At 41.1% G+C, this 25144-nt stretch overlaps 1 protein-coding gene across 2 annotated transcripts in view; it reads left to right on the top strand.

Moving 5' to 3' along the window:
- LOC311260554 (mannosyl-oligosaccharide 1,2-alpha-mannosidase IA) overlaps positions 1-25144 on the top strand; it is a 213696-nt gene that overhangs the window by 71238 nt on the left and 117314 nt on the right. For both annotated transcript variants that reach the window (XM_084358540.1, XM_084358541.1), the window contains exon 2: positions 19620-19716. In XM_084358540.1, coding sequence (XP_084214666.1) covers positions 19620-19716 — 97 coding nt within the window. The remainder of the gene's footprint in view (positions 1-19619; positions 19717-25144) is intronic.

The following is a 25144-nucleotide window of genomic DNA, read 5'->3' on the forward strand; positions in this document are numbered from 1 at the left end:
TACCTGGCTATCTTGTAGTGAATCTGGCGGTGGCGTTTATAAAGGGAACAGATGGAGTAAAGACACTGCACTGTGATCTGTGCTTGCTGTGTTTCTTGACAAGATATTATCTGGGAGAGATGAAGCCATTGGAGAAGACCGACTTTTTATTTTTTGGTCCATCCCCAGCAATCGCTCTGTAGCTAACACTAACTAGCCTGTTGTCTGGAGATATCAGGCTCAATTCCTAAGGAGGATGAAATACTCCATGTTTTGAAAGCCATGTTGAGCTGAGCCGCGAAAATGAACCGAAATGAACATCAGTGAGCAAAACCAGACCTGTTTAAATTGCAGCAGAATTTGGAGATATGGGAGGTGAGTCAGAGGTAGTTTCAGATGAAATAATTGTCTTTATAATGGTTTTTGTCATTAGCTTGTTAAAAAGGGGCACTATAGAACTGTAAAACTCTCCTAATCATTGTAAAGTTCCTCCTTAAGTCAAGAATTATACTCGACTTCTTGTTTGAACTGTTGTAGCTCTCTGCCTTTGACCTTAATCTCTCATAACATATTCACTGAGTGTGTTTCTGTAGTCAGATGTCAGCGGGCCAGACATCACTGCGTGCTTCTTAAAAAACCCAGAGAGAACTATTGATGTGTTAATATAGCCATGATCCGCTCAAAAGCTTAGCCTCCCATTGTTTTTAATTGAAGATGATATTTTGAGGATTTGCCGGATGTGGGTGTAGGCAGGGAGATGCCTGCTCTGCTGCCTGTGTGTGAATGCGGCGGAGGATAAGGAAGTGGAGGGTTTATTGTCTGTGCATTGAAATTGGCTCTTTTCTGAGTTGGGATTTCATTAAAGTCAGAGAATAGGGCTGTCAAACAGTTCTGGCAAGGTGACTGATGTCTCCCGAGCAAATAAAAGGAATATATGTGAACTTTCCTCAACCTGCATTCATAGCTCAGCAAAAATGCATCTTGCATTTTAAAACTGCTGGTGTCTGAACGTGATAACAAATTAAAGGGACTGTTCCTCCGAGAGGTTATTCTGCTTATCAGTACATGTGGCGTCTGCAGGCCCAGTTATTAAATTAGAATTTAGGAGGTCTGTTGGTTTCCATGCTTGCTAATGGAAGGCAGAGCTGCGCTGTTTTATCCATTTCATTAAGTGCTTCTTTCATGATTTATGATTTAAGGACAGTAAAAGGCGTCGGTGGTGGTTTGTAGTTTCGGTTCAGAAAGCGGCAGCAGACATTTATATTTGGAAAATAATGAATCGCAACAATAAATGATGCCATTTCTCATTAATTTCACCTCATAAGCCTGCATCACACTAAATCAAATTAAGCCACAACACAAACGTTTGGTATGCAAATTGAGTTTGATCAACAGAAATGTAATAAACGAATTGGTTTTCGTTGCTGTTTTCTGTGGAAATGCTATTTTGAGGGGGGTAAAACAGGCACAACCAATGCACTCGCTGACAACATTCGGCGTCCAAATTAGATTTCCACTCCGGAGAAGTCACAAATTTAAGATGAAAGCAGTGGAGAGGCTGATCATCTGTGAGTTCAAAGGCTTGCCTCTGTGTTTGAAGAATCATAAGGGGAAAAGGAAGGTGTTTCAAAGCCAGCAGCCTCTATACGAGGGGATCAGTAGAATTTGGAAAATGGTCTGAGGCTCTGCCAATGTGACGATAAGCCATTAGTGAATGTGCATTTCTTTCAGTTCATCAGCAGGACACACAGGATTTTAACACAACAAATGCTTTTCTGTTTCCCATCGGTGTCACTCCCGTCAGTCGATGTGAGCTGTCGCAATTTAAAGTCTAATGAATGCGGTGCAAAAGTCTGGAAGATGGTTCTGTGTGTTTGGATCTGTGTCGATAAGAAATAAATCCTGGGTGTTTATTGTAAGCAGCACTGTGGCAGATGAAACAATAAGACAGCAGAGGACGTGAATTAATATACATGAAATACAGTTTAAAGCCTGTGATAGAGACTTGAGCGAGTAACAATAAAGATGAGATAAACAACAAGTACCCTTCGCCTCACCCTCCCTGTACGGCGGTCGCTGTTATGGGAAAATTGAGTATATAATTAGTTCAACGTAAACAAATCAAACTGCGTCAATACAATGTGCTCTAAGCTTCACGATGAAGAACTACTGTGATATAAAGTGTGTTTGTCCTCAACTGAACCAAGTTGCCTTCCCGTACAAGGACACGTTTTCTTTGTGACGTTATGTTGCCTCAGCACAGGATGTTCTGTGTGAAAACAGATAAAACGAGTTCAGTATTTTCTTATCGTTCACCCCTCCTCTCTCTGTGTCTTTGATACTGGTGGGACTGCTCGTGTGATGAAAACATGAAGAGTATATAAAGTGCTGGAAATTTCTACTTGCTGCTCATTTTCTTATTGTGGGTGAGTTCATATTCACGTGTCTCTGAGAAAGCTACAGTCTCGGCAGCAGTCGCTAAAAATGTGAGAGGCGTTTGTGTTTGGTGAGTCCATTCTAGGCTGGTGGACTCATAGATTTATATAGAATAAATAGAAAGTGAACGAAGATGGCGCCTCTTCCGTCCAATGAGAATTGCTCGCCGAAGTTTTCTAGCCTTTGGGTTTTCAGTAGAGTTTCTCCCTTGTGATGACGTCACACATTTTTAAATCACGCTTCTCGGCTCGAGGAAGATTTCACATGCATAAAACCCTGAAAAAATTCATGTTAGAAAGAGTCATAATTGACCTAGTTTGCCATTTGAGGTGTCAACACTTTTACAGACGTCTCTTTAATAATGGTCGCCAATAATGGTGGCCACTGCTCCCTCTGTAGGTATAAACGGCTCATTCTAAGGTAACGAAAACACAATTATTCTTAGTTTCAGGTGATTATACACTATTGAGAAGATAATTCTGAATATAAAATCCTATTTCTGCCAGTAGAGCCCCTTTAATCCTACGCATTTGGCCTTTAGTCTATAATTTGTTTAGTCAATTGAATTTAAAAATATTAAAAGCAGCCAACTTGTGATGCCAAAGTGATGCCTTGAAATTGCTTGATTTGTCTGACCACCAGTCTTAAATTCAAAGATATTTCATTTAGTGTCATATTCAACAAATAATAAGCTGTGAATCCTCTTATTTGATAAATTACTGACTCAAGTTTTGGATCATAAAGACAGTTGATGAATTGCAGCCCTAACATCCCCCTGGATTCGCCAAGATGACTTTTTCTTTCTGTGTGATTTGTCTGACCAAAGGGAGGCTTATAAGATTTTTCTGGCCACCTTGTGACCACAGTGTTTCTCTGTGGCAGTAATGGGTGAACCTGAAGGCCTTTCTCTGACTTAATGGAGCAGCGCTGCAGTCTTAAAAAAAAGCACACTGACCACAGAAAGATGAACAGCAATGCCTCGAGCTCTTCACCAGTGCTAATTATTTTGAGGAGACGGCGTGACTTGGTTTGTGATTGATTCAGAGGTAGATTTCACTTCAATCTGGCACACTTCATACTCTGACAGTCTCTGAGTAAAATGACAAAGCACAGAGGGTGAAATTAATCTCAAAATCACACTATGCAGATGCCACTATGGAAAAAAAAAGCAGGTCAAGAAATGAGCTTCTTCTCGTCTCCTCATCTTACCTTGATAAATCTAATAACGGTGCTCCCTTTTTCCCTCCCTGGTGCATTTGAGCTCGATCTACTTGTACGTCTTCCTCTCAAAATAACTCCTGGTAAAACTCTTAACTCTAACACCTACAGATGGGCGGTGAGGCCTCTGGTTATTGTTTGAACTTTTCTCCAAAGAGGGGGGAGGGATTCATTTCTAATAATCACTGTGGGCTCACCATCATGATCCTCACAGGACACTGTGTGGTTCCCAGAGTGGAACCCTATCCCCGGGCAGACCACTCAAATTGGCAATTTCTCGCAGACAATTTATTTTCCCACTCCTCTGTATGTCCTTCGTCCTCCTCTCCTGTTCCTATCCTCTGCCTTACTCTTTCTAATAACAGTGCAAGCGCTCTGTAATGGTTTGTATTTACTTTCACTAACCCCTCATTTTCCGCATCGTCCCTGCAATCTCATTACTAGCTTGTTTTTTGAGGACAGAGGCTCCTGTCAGCAAGAAGAGCGAGGTTGGAGGTTTTCTGGAGGATTATCGGTTGCAGCGATATTTCTTGTGAAAGTTCCCCGTTACTCCACCAAGTTTGGAGACCACTCAGCTGCTCTCCGCTCCTTCAGATTCCATCAGCTCTTCTGGCAAGGTCTATTGATTGCGCCCGCTCAGTGATCCGGGGAAACTGAAAGGAGGGAAAACTGTTTGACTCGGGCCTTGAGAGCTCTAGTGCAGACAAACATCGCTTTGGAAGGGAATTCGCCGAATGCTTGAAAGAAGGAGCGGTGGTGTTAATCCAGTGTTTCAGTCAAGTTGTCAGTCTAAACAGGGACGGCTGTCGAGGCTCTGAATATGCAGACAAGCAGTTCACAGTGTGTGTGGCTTCTCACATTTACTTACTGAAAACACTTAAGGGACTTTTTTTCTGAGGAAATTCTTTTTTTTCTTTATGCCTGAAGGATAAGTTCACCAAAAAATGAAAATTTGGTCATTACTTAGTCACCCCTAAGCCGAGGTTTTCATTTTGTGGATTTTCTTCACAGCAAAACAGTATTGCAACATTCTTCTAAACGATGGAGAGTTTTAAAGATAGCAACGACTAAAAAAGAAAAATCAGTGGCTCGTCCAATGTTATGGGGATTCAATGCATTACGTCAGAAGACCTTTGCTGTGAAGCTATAGAAATGTTTTGTGGACAACAAATCTTCACCCGACTTTCCATCATGCATGAGGGTGAGTAAAAAATGACATAATTTTTATTTTGGGGTGAGTTTATCCTTTAATCCTGCGTTCACATGCAGTTCTTTCACCTAAAAAGTTGCTACAGTTGGCAAACAGCCGCCCGTTTACACATTAAACATACAAAAAGCAACACTAGAATTAATTTGATGCCATGCGTCCGGCCACCTTTGCAGTTTTACGGTATAATATTTAACATTTCCACATTAAGTGTCTGAAAATGTCCTGACCTTTGTTATACATTTTATTGAGTCGCCTGTCGCTGCAACTTCTGGGAGAGAGTAAGAGAGTGAGGAAGGAAGTGGGCACTGAAATGACACTGATGTGAGCGGCGTGCTACTTTTCTGCAGGATCATCACTACAATTGAAGTTTCTTTACATTATATGGTAGTTTCATCCATTGGTAATAGAAAATATTGATCTCTTAAGCTGCAGTTCCTTTGAAATCAATTAGACGCTGCCTTTGTGCCTGTGACTGTCTCGACGGTGGTGATCCAAACACCTGGCGCAGATTTTTTCTCTCTAGTCTTCAGGCCTGAGCAGAAAAATCTCATTGTTAGCTAGACAACCGTCTCCATGTCCTGTCCTCTTTCTGCATGGCTGTCTTTACAACAGCTGGTTCGGACTGTTGCACACTCTGTTACCTTTGACCCTCTCTGGCTGATAAACCTTACAGTGAGGCGCAGAAGGTCATGTCAGGGCCCACATAGCCTAGCATGGTTAGGACAGCTCGACTGGCAGATTTCATCAGGCAGTTCCCTGTGCTGTGAACCACGGTTGGAGTTTTACCGTAGAATCGGGGAAGTTTCCGCCATGTCTGTTGTTGCTCTGACGTGCACTTTTAGGGGGTCACGATGCCTGATTAAGTGCCTGAACGATCAACGACCTTGATCGCGGATGAGCAGTCGGATTTCTGGCACGTCATAAATTTTGGTCCGCTGTCTCCCAGTTTGAGCAGCTCAGCGGCCTGATTTCCCATGTGGCTGCTGTCAAAAGGCTACAGCACACTGTAGTCTTGAGAGTGCTGCCATGTGAAACTGAACTTGAGGTGAACGCTGCAGGACAGACGGACCATATTGTCCGCATCCTCCAGCCCTCTGCTGCTCCATATTCTACTTTCCTCTTACTTTCCATTCATAGTGTGGGTGTATATCTGTGTGTATATAGAGATATTTGTGTACATAGAGGAATGTATGAAGTTTTGGGTAGTTTGTTGAAATGGCTGTAATGTTTATAATGTTTGAATGTTGATATAGTAGTTATTTTTTTATGTTTCTACTGTTTTAAATGTGTTAAATTTATCATTTTAAATTGGGGTGAGGGGTGGGTAATGTAATTGTATTTATTTATGTATAAGGTATTTGAAAGCATGTGAATACATTATGGTCTCGCTGTTTGGTTAGGTTAGGTTGGTTAATTTGAGTTAAAATCAAAATGTAACTTACTTCAGTAACTTCTGTTACAAACTTAGCTACATAACTTACATTAAGTAACTTACATTACCTTATATATGTGATGTAACTTCACTAAGTTAGTAAGATTATTTTATCCCGTCCTATATCGACTTTTCGCTCTATATACTACCTTTCCTGACTTCCTCCTTTGCAGCTGCAATAATAACTACAGCCACTAGAGGTCGCCGCCTCACAACAAATGTGAATATAGGTCGTAATGAGCTGCTTTCCTTCTCAAACTATACGGTCGTTTTTCGGATAAGGACGGGCTCTGTGATCTTTGACAGAATAACTTGAAATATCTGTATTTGATGCAGTGTTCAGCATCAAAGTGAATTTGTGGGCCTTTGTGGACACACTCTGAGAGAAGTGAGAGTGAGAAAGGGCAGCGGGTACAGTACAGGTGTATCGATGGTGGAGAAAATGAGCTTTTAAAAAGCTTCAAATATTCTGAAGTAATATGTATTGGTAGCTGATGCCTTGTAACAGTTAATGGATATCCACAAAAACAATAATCTATAGTACAATTGCACAAACCAAAGCTTCCTTTTTCTTTCTGCCAAGTTTGTTTAGGAAGCTGTCATCTTGTTTGAATAAACTTTATTGTAGTTGTCCAAGGATAGGAGCGACCAGTGTTTATGTTCAGTGTGCCGGGCGATTGGTCTGCACAGCTTGAGTGTAAAAGTCACAGGTTCTGGTGCTGAGAGGCAGGTTAAAACGTGTAGTAATGATACATAATTAAAGAACACAGTGTCGGCCCACCTGAAGACAAAGTCCTAAAATGTTCAATATGATTCTGATACTAAATTCCTCCAGTTCAGTTTTAAAGCCATAGTTAGGCCTATTTCAAAACTCTATTATCATATCTCTCTTTCTCGTCATTACTCATCATCTGCTGGCTCCACTGGGGCCATTTAGCCATGTTAATACTCCAGGTCTACCTCCCCAACAATTCAAGTCCGGTCCAGACATTTTAATGGGCTCCTTGTGGCGATTCTCTCTCTCTTGGCATGAATCTTTCATGGCGCCTCGAAACTCTCAACCCACCAGTGGGAGACGCTCAGGAGACGACTTGGCACCGGCCACATATCTCTCCTAATGATCCGTTTTTGGAAAGAGCGGTGAGGACACCTGCGAGAGAGAGACGGAGCGAGAGGGGACACAGGCAAATGCATATGTAAATACATATGTGCACAACACTGCAGTGGATTCACATTGTGAAGAATAACGCTGATTTAAATTCCATTAGATGAAAAGTAATTTATGCCATTTTAACAGATGAATACTGAAAGTTAGCCTTGGAAAAAATACAGACATCGGATAAACACCACAGAAGCCATCTCTCTGGGAATGATATGCAAAAACAAAGCTGACATTTGCAGCTCAAATCCAGGTGTCCGCATCAGTTGTCAAAGTGATTTGCTCAAATTATGTGTCTTGCAGCTGGGTGTGAGCGTTTTGAGTGTACTGATGCTCACTGACTCAATTATTGTTAATTGCAAGGACGGTGCACATATATTGTAATCAGAAATATGCTGTGATTTTGGTGTACAGTCGGTTTGCATATTTTGAAGCGTTACGTAAGAGTAGGAGTTGTGAACAGTCCTTCAACAGTTTTGCTCTTCTCATGCCTACTCGTTAATGAAAAAGCTTCATCACCTTTATTTTTTCAGGTTGCTTTTCTTACTGAAGTCTTTATGAAACCTTTTTTTTTTGCTGTCCAGCTGCTACAGTCGAGATGAGAGATAATTTAAGTCGATAAAAATGTTAATACACTCATCTGAGTCGCCGCCAGTTATTATTCTAATGAGGAGTGCTTTGCTTTCTATTTTTGCTCTGTGTTTCTCCTCTCAGGCTGCATACAAGCTGCCCGAGCTTGTTGGTGAAGGTCGTTGGAGCTGCGTGCAGACTGAAATGAATACCTTCAAACTAGGGGTACAAATTTTAAGCAATTCCTCTAATTTATAGTCGGCTGTCGGCTATTTATTATTATATAATATATGAAATTTGTTGGACATTTTTCCATTAGAAAACTGTTGCAACCATTGATGTGACCTTTGTTTGATGCTGAATCAGAGCAGGCGACAGCAGGGGTTAAAAGAACAGAATAGGTACAAACCAAGTTACTTGAATAAATAACTAAATAACACAAAATAATGACTTAATTTTAATTGTGGCGCTCCCATCGGTCGCTGTTCAACAACTTGCCCCAAAAACAACCCATATTGAGGCTACACAATGTGTTATAATGTAATAATATCAGTATTTTAAAGATTGTCTTGAAGTATATGTTTTAAAATACAATAATTGTCGGTTAATACATTTTTAAACGATGATGAATCGATTAATCATTAATCATTAACATCCTTACTGCAGACACTACTCAGGGCTGAAAATGATACATCGGAGAGTGAGGAAGGAAGTCAGCAGATGTGACTAAACACAACATGAATAAAACATCAAAACATTCCTGCCGGAGTCACATTCGATAGATTTTCATCAACAATAGAGGCAAAGACATCAACTCCCATGATCCTACGCTACTTCACAACATCAATTATGTCTTAACAAAAGTTAGATACGGTCTGTTTATGTAGGATTAGTGGAGAGGTTCACATAGCATTTCTATTTTTCGCTGTACGACCGTTACTCTTTGAAGCGCCTTGTATTCATGGTCAGCTGATTTGGGGATTGATCCCACACAACCGTTAATTCCATGCGTGAATGATCCGCAGCTCAGTGCTGCCTGGTTGCCCAACTTTTGGCTCTTGTTCTGGGACTTGCTTGTAATTGACCACAGTGTTGTGCTGACTCAGGATGAGACTCTCGTGGCCTTCGGAGACCTACAAGGCTCCGTCACCACTCACGGTAAATGTGGTTTTAATAGGCAGGAAATGGCTGCGCTCCAAAACGGGTCTGACACTGGAAGCTGGAGGAAGCGTGAGCGGGAAATATGTGCGAGTTGAGGTGAGAAGTTCACGGGGAAGCGGTGGAGGAAAGCTGATTCCTGTGCCTTCTCTTGCCAAAGGTCCCCTCGGTTTCAGGTGATGACACAGCACCTCGTTAAAGCAGCCGCCTCTCGTGTTGCCGTGCCGGGTGAGGGGGTGATTTATTATCCATGATCCACCCAAAGCCTCCTCAGATTAAAGGGATGCCACGCTCATGGAACCAAACATAACAACTGCATTACAGAACGTGGAGGGTGGGAAAGTGTCAAGCATTCATTAGCATGCCTCATGTATATTTATAAGACTCTTGTTCATGTGAAATGATCCATGTTGTTTTAGCTAAGGAAGAGGAACCGTGGTCAGCATTGTTTACACAGAGCTTCCTCAGTGTTTTTAGAAGAGAGGCCACATTGTGCAGTGAGTTGGCATTTTGCAAAATACATGTAGAAGCACTCAGTTAGCTTGTACAGAGCAAAAAAATGAAATGTGGAATCTGCTTAAAGGATAAGTTCGCCCAGAAGTGAAGATTTAGCCATTATCTACTCACCTCTGGTGCTGATGTCGCAGCATTCTCCTAAACAACCGACGTAGCTTGGGACTTCTTTTAAGACATACTAAAAAAACAATCCAGAAAACATAACATTTCTCTGTACAGTCTGGTGTAAACCAAGTCCCCAGAAGCTCTGATATTCCCAAATCGCTTTGAAAAGACTTTATTTACACCCCTTTTTTTTTTAAAGCCAGAATTTTCACTGTAGCTGCTGAGCTAGAAGCGTTAAAGTGCACCCAGTCTGAAGCGGGGGCACAAGCTCGACCACGCATCGAGGGTGTAAATAATGTCTTTTAAAAACAATTTGGGATCTTCGGGCCTCTGGAGGCTTTCATTTTAAACCGTTTATGTTTTTTTCAGTCCCCTTCTTCTTCAGTTAAGGAGAATTCTGCAAAGCTGTTTTGCTGTGAAGCTCCAGAAAATGTTTTGTGGGCTACGAAACTTCACCTGTCTTCCCATCCACATGGGAGTGGATTTTCATTTTTGGGTGAACTAATCCTTTAAGTATTCTTTCACTATGTATTACGGGTTTTTTTTGTATTTATTTGGTGATATTCTACTTTCAGCACCTCGTCCCCGTCAGAGTAAAATAATCAAAAAGATGACTGATCGCTGGCAGATGCTTTCATTTAACCCTGTCATCAGACTTGGATGCGACTGCTGTCATTTATTTTTTATACAGCTGCTTCTCCACGTGGTCGTCTAGTTTGTTTGGATGACCTTGACGTCACATTACTTATTGTGATCCTCTGGTGTCTTTGCTTTCTCCAGATGTGTACAATAGAGTTTGACAAGTGTTTTCTCTCCTCTCACCAGGATGGCTTTCTGCTGCACTAGAATAGATAATAAAACCTGTCAGTCAAAGCTGAGATCGATCAGTTTCATTTCATCTTCTCTACTAAGACACATCACGTTTACAGGCAGTCGGTCATAATAACAATAAAACTTATATATACTATATTGCACCTTACAAAGTGCTTTACGATAAGAACATACTAAGTAAAGTAAACGCAATAAAACCCAGAACTTAAGATAAAAGATAATTAAAAACAATGAATAGCTTCAGTTAAGAAAAGGCCAGACGAGGATTTGACGTGATTTAAAGGAAGTGAGTTTACCAGCCTGAGATTCTCGGGCAGGGAGTTACACAGCTGAAACGCCCGGACAGCGAAAGCCAGTCACTTCTGGTCACAAGTCGAGATTTTGAAACCATTAGAGCATCTCAAGCAACGTCTAGGCTCATAAGGAGTTAGCAAATCACAGATGTAGGCAGGAGCCAGACCATTCAAGGCTTTAAGAACAAGAAGTAAAATCAATTCTAAAACTCACTTGCAATAAGTGAAGGGCAGCGAGGATCGTTGTAATTTAGTTGACTTTCTTTCTTTCTGGTTTTGTTTTCTTTGCTGTTCTCTCGTTGAAACGTGTCGAAAGCCCGGCAGCAGCATTTTCCTAACAACTGTCAAGAGAGTGGCCGACAACAAACTTGAGACGCTTGGAAAACCTATGTGCTGAGGGTTGCTTCCGGTCTCATGCTGCCTGCTGTTACTGGATGCTCTTATCCAAAGTGCCAGACGGTACCACAGTGTACTTTCAACGTGGACGTTCCCAGTGGGACTCATACTCCTAACCCTAGAAGTATATGGCCATGTTGTATGAGCACTAAACTGTGCCGGGGCTCTTTTTTTAAGGCTGTTACACATACATATTACATATTTCCTGAAGGCTTTTTATTTGTGTATCTCTCTTAGCATCTTTCTTTTTCTCCCACATAAATGAACATCTTGTTTTACTGCTGAGAAGTGAACCATATCTTAGACCAACTGTAAGTGTTTTTTCTGTTATTTTTCATATTTTTATAAAGGAAAAAAAATAGCAGCATCGTTCTTGTCATCTACACCAGCAGAAATAATGGTGCTGGGTTAGATTATGCTGAGAATATGTCATCTTATTCATATTTTTTCTGCTTTTCTGTCAGAAAACACAGATAGTACGATCCTTAATGAGACTTTTCTTAAATTTTATAGTTTTGTATTATGCGAAAAAAAAAAAAACACCACAAAATATGTTTCACACATATCTGATAAGTATCTTTCCTGTGTGAAACATTCTCTATCATTTTATCAGAAACGTAGTGTGCTGCGAGCTACACAGCGGGGTCCTTTGAAGAAACCCACACAGCTACAGAACGTGGTGATATCAGGAGGGAAGAGGACTGTTGCTGTGCCTTAAGCAGAAGATCTGCTCTAATTAGTTGTCCAGAACAAGCTACAAGTTGTTCAGCCCACGAGTTAATCTCTGTATATCTATCTACCTCTCCTGGGCCACGAGGAGGCCACTGAGTCCAAACCCAGCTGCCAGTAGCATGTTTAAGAAGAACCAGCGTAGTGATCTCCACTGGTGGTGCAGCTCGATTTCAGCCCACACTGTTAGCTAATTATCTATAACCACAGTGGATATGAATTCTCAAGGCAGCCCACCACAGCTACACAAATCTGCTCTTCATTAAATTAAGGTTTTTTTTTCACATTTTTCTTTAAAAGATATATTCTGCCCGTGTGTAAAGAAGCTGGTAGCTCATTTATCTTCACCAGTGGTACACTTCACTCCATTTTTTCATTTTTTTTAGGGGTTTTAAAAACCCTTAAAAAAAAGAAAGTGTCTTTACATCACTGAATGGTGTATTGAAGTCAATCAGAAATGCATAGAGAAACACAGTCAAACCCAACATATCTACGTTGTATGACTTCCGATGAAGAAATGCCTCCAGAAAATGAAAGAACACACTTAAGAGAGTAGATTAAGGCTGATTCCCCCCCCCCACCCCCAATGATTGACAGGACTAATAACCAAAGGGTGCAGGTCCTGCCAAATATCACTGATGAGACTGCAATTGCACTGAAAACAGGAGCCTTTCACAAACAAAATTGAAGGACGAACAAAAAAAATCAATTGTTTACCTACTCTCTGAGGTGTGTTCTGTCATTTTCTGGAGGCATTTCTTCATCAGAATTCATACGACGTAAATAGGCTGGGTTTTAGTGTGTCTCCTTGCATCTCCCATTGACTTCAATGCAGCTGTCACCACAGTCTGGCACCAAAGCCAGATTCAGTGACGTAATGACCCTTCTTTTTTTTTTAGGTTACTTGATTGTTGTATGTCCGCATTCAAGGACACAAAGAGTATAGTCGTATCAAGAGCCGCTCTCTCTCTCTCTCTCTTTTGAATCGAGTGAAGGGAGTTTCGCCAAGACCATTGGAAACAGCAGATACACAGCGTCAACTCTCAACTACAGCAAGTCATGAGGGAAAAAACAAATCCTCAATGGGAATAACCCCATGAGGAAAACCCTTGTGCTGACGATTATGACTGTACGTCATTGAGTTTGTGGTTGACTGTGGATCAACCACAGTCAGATTATTAAAATAGTAGCTCAGTCTCACCATTCACGAGACTTATCTCTTCATCTGAACTCCAGATTCAAACCTTCCTCTCCGGCAGCGTCTCATTATTCCGACTCCTCTGAAACTTCACTACTTTTGGTTTGGAAGTTGCTTGTTATGTCTTACATCATTGCCTCAAAGAAACCTCAGTTCAGATTGTCTCTGCTCTGTTCCAGATGGTTCACTGCCTCTGCGTCATTTCCTTGAAACTGTTAAACATGGACCTCGTTGGATAAGTCTCAGTGACGGATAAAACAAGCTTTAAAAGCCTCACTTGTGACCCGATGTGAATATGCTGCCAGTTACTGTATATCCAAATTAACTGAAGTGGTTTGAACTCTTACCAACCCCAAAAAAGGGACCCAATAACTTTCACTTCAATATCCTCAAGCTCTTGGAATAAACAGTCCTTTGAAATCCCTTTCTTCCCGTCCTTCCCGCATGACTTTTCACATATCAGCCGTCGTTTGGCCTTCTTATATTCTGCACCGTTTTGAGAGTTTCTGCAGTCATGGAGGTAGAAAAATCTTGATCCAGCAGACTCAGAGAAACAAAGAATGGTTGATCATAGCCTTGGGTTTCAAAAACACACACATCTATCAAAGAGAAGCACCTTGTCCTTAGAGGGAGCGACATGAAGATCCACACAATTCAGTCAAACAAAAATTGGTTACATAACCAAGGTTTCTTCATTCACGCAAGCACAATTCATAACCCTGTGTTGATTGTAGAGGTTGTACTATTGACGGAGTCTGACGAACGCATAGAGATGATGTTTTCCATTCTTTTGGACTCAGTGATCTTAGAAACTTTCACATGAATACCTCTTTCACCCAGGACAAAAAGCAATAAACCCACTTTACACCCACCAACATCCGGCTTTTATCCTCGGTGGGGAAGGGTGCAATCAGGTTTTTATCTGCTTCAGCTCTAATCAGCTGTGATGGAAACATGACGCCCGTTCGACATGCTGCTGTGACTATAACCCCTTTTACATCGTGACTCTGAGGATTGTTCCAGATGTTGGCGTGTAAACACTTGTTTCTGTTCAAGCAGCACTGGAACATTTAATTGTTGGCGTTGAGTTTGAAAGAGACTGAATTAAAAGAAAAAATACGGACCCACTGTAAAATGGTCACTGAACTCCAGGCTGCTTATTACTGTTTTCTGTTTCTCGGCGCCATGTGTGACACACAAGGATTAACACAGATGAGCAATGAGTGGGTTAACCTGCAGCTAAAAAACCTGAATACTATATATATGCTCATTTTGGTTTAAAATGGTACAAGACAAGTCTTCAGCATCAACACAGCAGATTATCAAAGTCATTTTTCATTCTGTATTTTATCTTCTTTCTTTTATCCGCCTGTGATTTTCTCGCTCTCGTTCAGAGAGCCTTACTATTGTTCGGCACAATGCAGAGGAAACAACAAGAGACCAAGAGGTTTGGGTGTGCGCCGGGCCTTTCCAGGATGGAGAGGACTAACACTGAGCTAATTGTACCATCCTGTGGTGTCATTTTCTCAAGTGTTTACGACCCACAGTGGAAACATGGGTTATTTACAGATGACCAAAGTATAGCAAGGAGTAGCTCTTTTTTGAGAGCAGACAGATTCATACGGATAGACTTCGATTGCGATGCCCTTGCAGTGACATTGAGTTCATTTTAGGAAAATCAGACATTATATCTTGAGGAAAGTAAAACCAATATTGCAGCAGCATCAGGTTTTTCTTCCTATATTTATGCATAGACTTATGAAATATGGATGGATAGCCAGCAGGGAGCAACTCCACTGGTTTAAAAAAATACTCTGATAAGCTTAAAATGACCCTACCTCTCTCTTTATATCTCTTCCTAAGGAGTTTATTGTCTCATTCTCTAGTTTCAAAGTCTTCTTCAAAACAGCGTGATGATCATTTTGTTAATGATGTTCCCCTTTACAGTAGAAACAATGATGCAGTAGGGTGTGTTTTAGGGAGCGTGGACCTTGTGACAAGTCGCTATCAGGGCGTGTCCTCTGGTTCTCTGTCAGCTCCACAATACCAAACCTGGGTTTTCAGGATTCAGAACAGTTGTCCACAAACCAATGCGAGACATCACGGTGGGTTTACTGATGTAATCACTCATGCAACTTCATGTGTCTCTTTCATGATCTGGTTGGTGTTGTATGATCAACAGAGCAGGACTTCTGACCTGCGGTCTTGGTATTGGCACGTTGTATCCCCGATCAATCCCTGATTCATTTTAATCACTAGCTCTGTGTTCAGCTATTGATCCTCTCAACCTAAGAATCAGCCAATTAGCTTAACCAAAGGACACTCAGTGTCCTGTCAGATCGTGTCTGATCATGTCTGTGTTTGCTTTTTGTGCCCCAGGAAATGAATCGTTCACCCACTCGCTCTCTTGGAGAAGCCAGCATTGGGGGCGGCATGCCCGGCTGCGGCTGCAGCAATCGATTAGCGCTGTGCGTGTTGTGTGCTGTGATGATGTGTTGTTTCACCAGCAATCCTATGGCTGTTTGACCCCGGTCCTCCCACACTTTAAACCCTCCGCAGCGCACAACAGCAGGGATGTGAAAATACAATGCCAGATATTGGTTTCCCTCCAGCTGAATGAAACGGCTTCAGTGTGTCACAGCAGGAAACAAAGACAAATATTCTCATGGAGTGTGAGTTTGATCGTGCTCACATTTTGGCACTGAAACAAAGCTTTAATGCAGGATATCTGCACATCATGAAAACTCTTAAAAAGCAAATCTGGTTGACTCAGAAAAACAAAAAACAAACCCTGGAGGAATTAAAAAGTCTTTCATTTAATTTTCACATCTTAGATATTTACCCTCTCCTGCTTTAGGCAACAATGTGAGTATTGATATGTTTTTTGTGTACGATTGTGGACGCTGTTCAATCCTTTTTTTTATTTCTTGAAGTTTCAATCAGTACCAACAGACCTTAAGCACACACTGAACTATACAGGACATAAAGCCCCAACACAGACACTTATCTTTACACAATATTTAATTTTTGTTTGCACCCAGCCCGACCAGTTGGGTCATGACGGGTTTGGGGCAAGTACCCATGCTCCAGTACGATGCACCGACCATTTCTGTCCATTTTAATTTGGTGCAGTTGATTCTCAAAACCAATTTGTTGAATGACAGAGAATGAATAGCTGACAACAGTTTTGATCACAGATTAACCTGATTAATCATTTCACTCATTAGCAAATTGTGAACAGAAATCATTGGTTTCAGCTTCTAAAATGTCACGATTAACATGATTTGCTGCTTTTCTGTCCCGTTTATCATTAAAACGAATGCTTCTGAGTTTCAGATTGTTAGCAGGACACAACACATTATGAGACGTTTGACATTTTCCAGATAAAGCAATAAGAAAAAGGATAGTTTGATATTAAAGTTAAAGTGAAAGATAAATTTAGCTGCAGCGCTGCTTGCGTTCACTTCTTTCTTTTGGCAACTTTTAAATCATGTCATCACAGATTGATGCTGCCATTTTTACATTTTCTGTGCCTACAGTCAGGCAGTTAGAGCGTGCCATCTGCCTGTTTCCTACTTTGCCTAACATTTATTTTAGAGTAGTCATAAAGGCCTGCCTCCCTCGCAGGTCCCATCGTGTCTTTTGATCATTTTTGCAAAGACATACTGTCTGAAACTTCCTTCAAAAGAGACAGAGAGCGACACATTCTCGCATTGACCGGATCCTACATGTTGAGCAAACGCTTCCCATTACTTTTGTCCCTTTGTTTTTAAAGCTGCCGATGGAGCGAGACAGGCTGGCATTATAAAAGATGGTTTCAAATAAAACTTGACACGTTCTGGTTTTCATTCCGCGGGGCAAGGCGTTCTGTCGGGTTACATTCAGACCCGGCACTATTTTTGTTCTTTCAACAAATGATTACTTTTGTGAACATATTTCCGCCATAAGATTCATTGGTGCTATTCCCTTTAATCATATTGTGTGCTTGCTTTTCACGCTGTGTGAGATTGCTGCTGCATACATTATATGTATTTGTTTCTATGAAAAAAACAAAAGAAACTCGGTTACAAGTGCTGCTTCCTCCGACTTGATTACAGACTCAAGACAAAGAAAAACAACTAAAGGAAACAACAAACATGATGCAGATGAAACGGGCTGTAGCTTCAGAATATTTTAATGGCAGACAGAGCAATTCGCCTGTAATCAAACCTCAGCTCCGTGACCCCAAGTCTCTGCTGTCCTGACCCTGCAGGACATTCAACATTTATTTGAACAACGTGTTGTTTATGGGCACTGTTGTGGTTGAGTGTGAGGAATGGCTGCAGCTCTCTCTCCTTTGAGGTGTCTATAATGAGCTTTTTAGGGTGAGAGGATTTTCTGCTGGAGGCCTTGTCGGAGGTAATCGGATTCATGTTGTCTATTTCTCACAGGCTTATGTGAGCCTACCTCCTGGAGAGCGAGGAGTCTCATGCAGTATTGATAATAGAGATGACATCGTGTTACGGTGAAATCCAGACAGGGGAAAAAATGAAATCCTGGACAATCTGTCTATCTCTCCACAGATTGCATGAAGGATACCCACTTTCCTCATGTTTGTTTTATTGTGGTGAGGATAATTGAATTGCATGAACATGTCACTGCTGAAAGCACTCGGGTCAAGTGCACGCTGGAACTGGAACTGGTTTGTTATTCATTTCAATACATTTTTAATGCGTGTGCATCTCTTTGATGAAGATGTGCAGACAGCTTTCTCTCATTTCTTTGAAAAATGTAATCAGGCTACTTGGCAGCGATAGCGGCTGAATCATTAGGACACAAAGATACTCTTCTACTGTCGGACATGAGACACCAATGGAAACGAGAAGATAAAAAAACAATAAGTGTGTCTTCATCTCAGCTCATTTCCATAAGAACGTATCTTCATAGTCTTCATATCTCACACATGTGGTGGGAGATATTAAGACTTTTTGTAAATTGAAACCTTTTTTCGGTGGCTGACATTTCTCAATTCAACTTTCACAGTAACACATCCCATATTTTAAGCCATGGTAGTGAAACGGCTCTCGTCCAAAACTGACAAAAAACCTGAAAAACTAATCACAATCCCGTGGGCTTTGGCTGTACTTTATATTAAGTGCTAAGTAGCAAAGCATTAGCATGATAACACGCTAAAAAAGTGAACATTGGGTAAGTTTTTAAATCAAATCGGACGCTCTACACTGAAACGGGAGTGTGGTTGTTCAAAGTAGCAGAGCGTGGGCTTTCAACTGCGAGGAAATGGATGAATTATTTTATTTAATTCACTCATCATTTGCTACATTTGGCCAGGACCGCCACATCACCTGTACATGAAACACTGACTGCTCTCGGCGCTCTACTGCTCCGAGAGCGTCGTGCTCTGAATAACCCAACTGTATATATTCCAACGCAGCACATTCTCGCTCTATACTCGTCAAACACGGCAGCTTGTCAGTGTCCGTGAGCCTCAAACTGTGACACACTACTTGACCTTCCAGCATCGGTTGTGCACGTGAACGGCAACAATAAATAAGCAACATCTGGGTAGACTTTCAAAATAAAGCTTGCTGACAAACATTTCTTATAATATGACTTTTGGACTGTTAACGTCCAAATGATGATTTGAAAAACCATCTGGTTAGGTTCAGGCTCCGAAACTACTTTGGTTTGGACTCTCTCTTTACACTACTACACTAATTATGGGAATTATGAACCCTCGGGGACAGAGTGTGCTTACACCACTCGGAGTGATTGTTTTCAAACCTGTGAAACACAAGCCATTGACTACAAATTGCTTGTTCTGCTTTGTAATGTCTGTTTGACGATGCCTGTCAATGATCTCTGATAGATGGACACGTTGCTCTGTTAAATAAAATAACATTTCCTGGGGGCTATCACATCCTGTAGTGTGAGCTCTCCCTGACATGCTTCTCAGCCAGCTGTAGCTGTCCCTGTCCTGCTTTTGCATATATATATATAATGCATATAAGACTGTTTCATTCCTCTTTTACAAATCACGTCCAGATCCCTTTCTTCAATGGCAGTTTGGTAAAGCACATGGAGCGTCAATTTCAAAAACACTCTCTTCTCCCAGCTGTGTTCTTATCTATTAAACTTGCTTTTCATCTACCGGCATCATTCAGTCTTTAATTTAGGAGGACTAGCTGCAGGGGAAATGTCAATGTTATCGTTCAGCGGTGTGGTGTTTGCGTGTGTTAATTGCATGCTTGTCCTTAATCCAGTCTGATCAATAAGCTATCATTGTCTTTGCCTGTAGCGATACCAATTTAATTACATCTCGGGTTTGGAGGTATGTTGTTCTGCTGTCAGTCGAGTGACCGGTATGTTTGTCCTCTCTGTTTATGTTGCAGATGATGAAGTTTGCCTGGGACAACTACAAACTGTACGCCTGGGGAAAGAATGAGCTGCGGCCTTTGACGAGGAACGGGCACTTGGGCAACATGTTCGGTGAGTGTCTGCTTTTTGCTCGAGGCTCAAAGGGTCAAAGAGGTCAACTAGCATAGTTTTTCATGACCCGTTGACCTTTTTTACTGGAGAGGTTATGTACACTAAGACAGAGGAAAACTAGACGGGGAGATGTGGACCATTTTCAGGTGAATGATCTAAACAGCCATGACCTCTTTCAGCCTTAAAACTTTAGTAAAAAAAGACTCAAGATCAACAAAGCCTCTGTCTGACATAGATGGACAACCACGGCCTTCTTCAGCAAACTCTCACAAGCAGGACTATATTGGACTTTCACTAACACCAACAACAAGAAAAAAACGCCAAGAACAGCAAGTTTAGATGAGATGCAGTTTGGGAAAGTTTGACACACAAGTGAAAAAGAAAGTGAGGCTGAATTTCAAGTCGCCGTAAAAGGATCTGCTTCCCTCAAGCGGAATGCAAAGACATTTCTTTCCCTGCAACTGAGGAGAAAATATGGGTGTCATTAACAAAAAACAAAATAGCAGCAATTTGCAGGGTACTTAAAGCACAAAAGTTATGCTATTTATCAAGCAACACTGATAATGTGCGAGCAAAACAGACTGCGAGGACATTAATCGAGCCAAGCGAGGAAAAGCAAACAGACAGCCGACTCCCTTCAAAGAAAAGGAATCAGTGAAGCAATTTGAATCCTTTATTTATGTTTTAATGTGCAAACTAATCTCTGGAACGTATTTGTTTACATGATGAAACGTTTTTAAAAATAAACTGTATTCATACAGCACTTTTCAAAACAAAGCTACAAAGTGCTTTACATAGTTTAAACGGTATGAAAGCAATTCAACATTGAGGCAAATAAAATCAGACAATTCAAATAATACAAAAATAGAAATGTTTTCATGATTAATTATCACTGAACAATTAGGATATTGAGTAATCATCAAGCCGTTTATCAAGAAGAATACTCCAAAGCCCAAATTCTTCCACTTTAGCTACTCAAACCTGAAGATTTCATCTTGCCTTTATTGCCTTGGGTCATTATTCCCACCTGCAAAGCATCTGAAGATGTCACCTCGGGCTCTGGGAGATTGTGACAAGCATTTTTCATTATTTTCTGATGTTTTACAGATCGGATGATCGTTGATTAATCCAGAAAATTACAGTCAAATCAATAAAAACTTGAAATAATAGTTAGTTACAAGGTCATTATGCTGTAGCCTTGTTTTTACCCTAACTGTTTTATTTGGTTTTTTATTTATTTTTATTTTGAAAAACCTGCACTTTGAAGGGTGATTCCACCAATTTCACACATTGAGGAGTAGTAGTGCACATGTGGAAAAAGTAGTGTAAAGCTCCAGAGGAATCAGAGATCTGATACATTTCCTGCTGTGATGTCACTCAGTGGCTAAGTTGCATTGTGGGTAACGTAGGCACCAGGTTTTGAAAAGGAACAAGAATGCACAGAATTCAAAAGGCGATATCTCCGATGTTCTTGTATCGATTTTGTGTTTTAAAACTGTCCATAATGAGTCCAGTAGTGTTGTAGGAGAGCAATGCTAGACCAGTGGACTTTTCAAAATTTGCCGCCTACATTACCCACAATGCAATTAAGCCAATGATCACTGGAGGTACTATCAGATTACATGCAGCTTCCTCTGGAGCCACAAAGGGCTTTATACTACTTTATGTCACATAGGCAGTAGTACTCCCCAATACGTTAATGTGGAAAATTGGTCGAGTTATCCTTTAGTTTAAGAACAATTGGAAAACTAGTTCCCAAATAGTTTAAGAAAAAAAAAAGCTGAAATAAATAAATAAATGAAATCACAAAAAGATCCTCTGCTCTGAGCTGTCAATTGAAAGAGAAGAGGGAGCTAACGTGTGTCACCTGTTCGCGCCTCAGTAAGCTTTTGTCACCACATCTTCCTCACTTTTCAGTCAGCGCGGGAAACCTTACAACCTGCCATCGGCGTCACAGCCTCTAATTGAAGCCAGATCCGGAGAGGTCCTCAGGTCCTCTGCAGTGAAGCATATCAGTCTGTTCACACTGCTGAGCCAGAGGGAAATCCCATAAAGAAGCCCTTTAATAAAAGGTGGATCAGCGCTTAATAAGACTTGGACGGGTACTGTCTTCCTCCATCACTTCTGTAGGCAGTCAGGATTATTAAGGCAACGATGCAAGCTCCCTTGGAAATACAGTTTGTGATCTCTTTGCTGCTCTCGTTCCCCCGATGTCGCCAAGTGCATAGTTGAAACCTTTTTTCAAGTACTGTCCTTAAATCAAGTGACAGGTGTTCTGGTTCAAAGCGGCATCCAGAATTATCTGATGAAATCTGCCCAAAAACATCACACGAGGCCTGATTTTGCCTGAAGTTTCGAGCTGCTTTTAACAGTCTGTGACACTTCAATAAGTATCCTGTGTCTGGTAAGATCGCAAAGAGCATTTCTTGTTCCAAAAAGGTACTAAAGGGATTTGTCACCCCTCATAGTCAGGTAGATGAACAAAAACCGAACATATGTCTGTAAAAGTGTGTGAGGTGATGAGTTTTGAAATTTGATGAAGGCACAGAAAACCTTTTTAAAAGAGATCTGCCGGTCTTCCTTCAGGTATTGTCTCAAAATGAGTTATCGAGGCGTATTTTACTTGTGATGTAAAGCATCATTAGGAAGGAATAGCAGCTGGGGACAGTGAAAGTTAATGGACTGTGCTGTTGTCAATGCTAAAACTTGAGGAATAATAGAGACAATGATCGAGTCGGTCGCTGTGATTTGTTTGTATTAATGCCCCATTAAGAAATGTCTGACTGCTGCTGGAGGGCAGAAACTCCAAACACACTCCCAGCAATGAGCTTTGACATCAGCTTATTAAACTTATATGGCGAGCACATTAGCAAACAATCACGATATATTACTTACAGATCGAGCACAAGCAGAGCAATATCAGCGTCCCATCGGTGCTCGTTCTCACAAGCTGTCCAGCTCCAGATTTGTGCTGCTAAAGTTGTATTTATACTTGATGCAGAGGGTTAACGGCACTCCTCCAACAGATACCTCTGCTTAAGGTTTTGATTTATAGGTCAGCGTCTGATATTACCTTTAGATGTCATCTTTGCAGCGCTACATGGCTGTGTTTGCACTGCTCTGACCTTCTCCTGATGTGTTTTACTGGAAAGGGGATGATTACTGAGGCTTCTCCGACTTTCTTTATGTTGCCCTCTGTATCAATAATCTCCACAGGCATCGACAGTTGAAGGAGAGAACAAACAAGCTGAGCAATCACAGACACCACATATATACCACTCCACCTGGTATCTCCATAGAAACCTGTGTTTTCATGTGCAAAGGCTCCTGAGAAAAAGACCTCGGTCTCTTTGGTTTGCTAAATACTTGGCTTTCTCCGCCAGCTACTCATTTACATGAGCTGTCTCCCACTTTTCTCTTAGTAGTTAGTTTGTGTTAAAATGACCTGAATAAAGGGACAGTTCCATTATTTTTTTCTCCCTTTCTTTAACATTGAAACCCTTAATGTCCCAGGGAATAATATATGAATCTTCATGAGAAAAAAACAGCCGTATTTAAGTCTACAATTTGCAACGTGCAAAATATTGACCATATTAGTCAACCATACGTTAGTGAGCTGTTCTCTGGGTGTTGCTAGGAACCATATAGATGCTCTATAGCTATTATTGTGTGTGCATGCACACGAGTTATGAATCAAATTGTAATAGAAAGTCTAATTTTTTTCCCCCACTGCAGATATCTCACACTGAAGCGACACTTTCTAAATTATTCTGCTGTTGGGGCCAAAGGTTTGTCATAATGGATAGTACAATCCTCAGCATCTGGCAGCTAATTGCCATCTTTATCTGTGCGGCGCTGCAGCATACCTTCACTGTAGATCCCAACTGATAATGCAGACAATAAAAGCTAGAACAGAATAAGACTTTTGTCTCTGGCAGTCGAGAAATAGTTGACTTTCCAACTGTGGGGGAAGAGGAACGACTTCATGGTTAATCCCATAAGCAAATTTATTTCCAGTCTGTGTGGAGCCAGCATCATTTTCTGCTCCTAACTATCCTTGTTTGTGACTCAGTGTGTTATCTATGAGCAGAGAGAGAGAGAGAGAGGGAGTCAAAGGCAGGGGAGGAGAGAAAGGACATCATGCTAGCGAGTAAATGTCACATTGTGTTCGGTGGTGCGGGAAGCCAGGTATGAAATTGGATGCTGTGTTCTTTAATTTAATCCCCAGAGTAAACAGACATGTGGCGAGATTGGATCTACAGTTAGCGTTCGTATCAGCGGCTCGTCAATATGCTGAGAGTCACCAGAACATCCCCTGTGCTCTACACTCAAAGACGCACAACACAAGCCACAGAAAGGCGTAGAGAGAGGCACTTTGCTGCTGTTCCTCACCCGGTACTCCACTTCTCTGGCACACTTTCACTTTACTATAATCTCCCTTTGAGTCTTTCTCTCAACCCTCCATTTCCTTCAATTTTAACTGTAATCCCTCTCTTCTTCCCTTTGTCATGGCCCTCAAGGCTGAAAGCGGCTCTCTTTTATTCTTTCCTCTTAACCAAAGTTGGTTGCGATAGACCTTTTCTCTCATTTCCCTTTTGTCATTTAAAATACAGTATGTCTTTTTCAGCTTATTAAAAGTTTCTCTTGCTGAAGGCAATTAGAAAGAGAAAAGAGGGCTATTTACAGTACTTTCAACAATTCTGCCTCCTCGTAAAAGTGTGTGGGAGTCCCCACATAGTGAGGAGTACGATCTGCTGGACATGTTAAAATATGTGCATTCATGTTCTTTGGTCCTTGAGGGTAAAAAAACCCCATACTTTTGCATTATTCAGCATTATATTATCATTTTTTTTTAAATCTAGCGTTAAAATATTGCTCTAGAAAACCTTAAATATGTTTCACGGATAAATTATTGGTTTGCTGATTGGTTAAATATCAGGTACTATCTGGTAGCTCCGTCATGTTTCCTGTTCCCCTTTGATTTCATTACATAACTTCGTGTCAGGGTAATCATGTCATGTATTATATCTCCTGGAGCATTATCAATCTAAGGAGAGCAACATGTCGAGAACAAGGTCTGATTCTAGCTCAGTGACACAGATGTTCTCATTTTCTTTGTCTCCAGCTTCAGAAACAGTCATTAGTTTCGGTCAAATATGACAGAAGTACAGGAACTCAGTGCTGTACATGAAGAGCTGAGGCTACCGACAACGCAATATGTATCCTCAGCACCCGAGCATAAATACTGCATGATGTGAAAGAGGTTGCCAAAGTAAAGTTTTATGGCTAATAGAGGCTTGGTTGTGTTTATACACGGCACGCTGACCTCTATGTTGGGAAGCTAATCTTCCTTTAAAGAATAAATAGAAATGTGTACCTCCACTGTTTACCACGCTGATGTAATGGGGAATGAGTTGCTGGGTTCATG

This window comes from Pagrus pagrus (genome assembly GCF_965226575.1).
Source record: "Pagrus pagrus genome assembly, chromosome: 7".
Lineage (NCBI taxonomy): Eukaryota > Metazoa > Chordata > Actinopteri > Spariformes > Sparidae > Pagrus > Pagrus pagrus.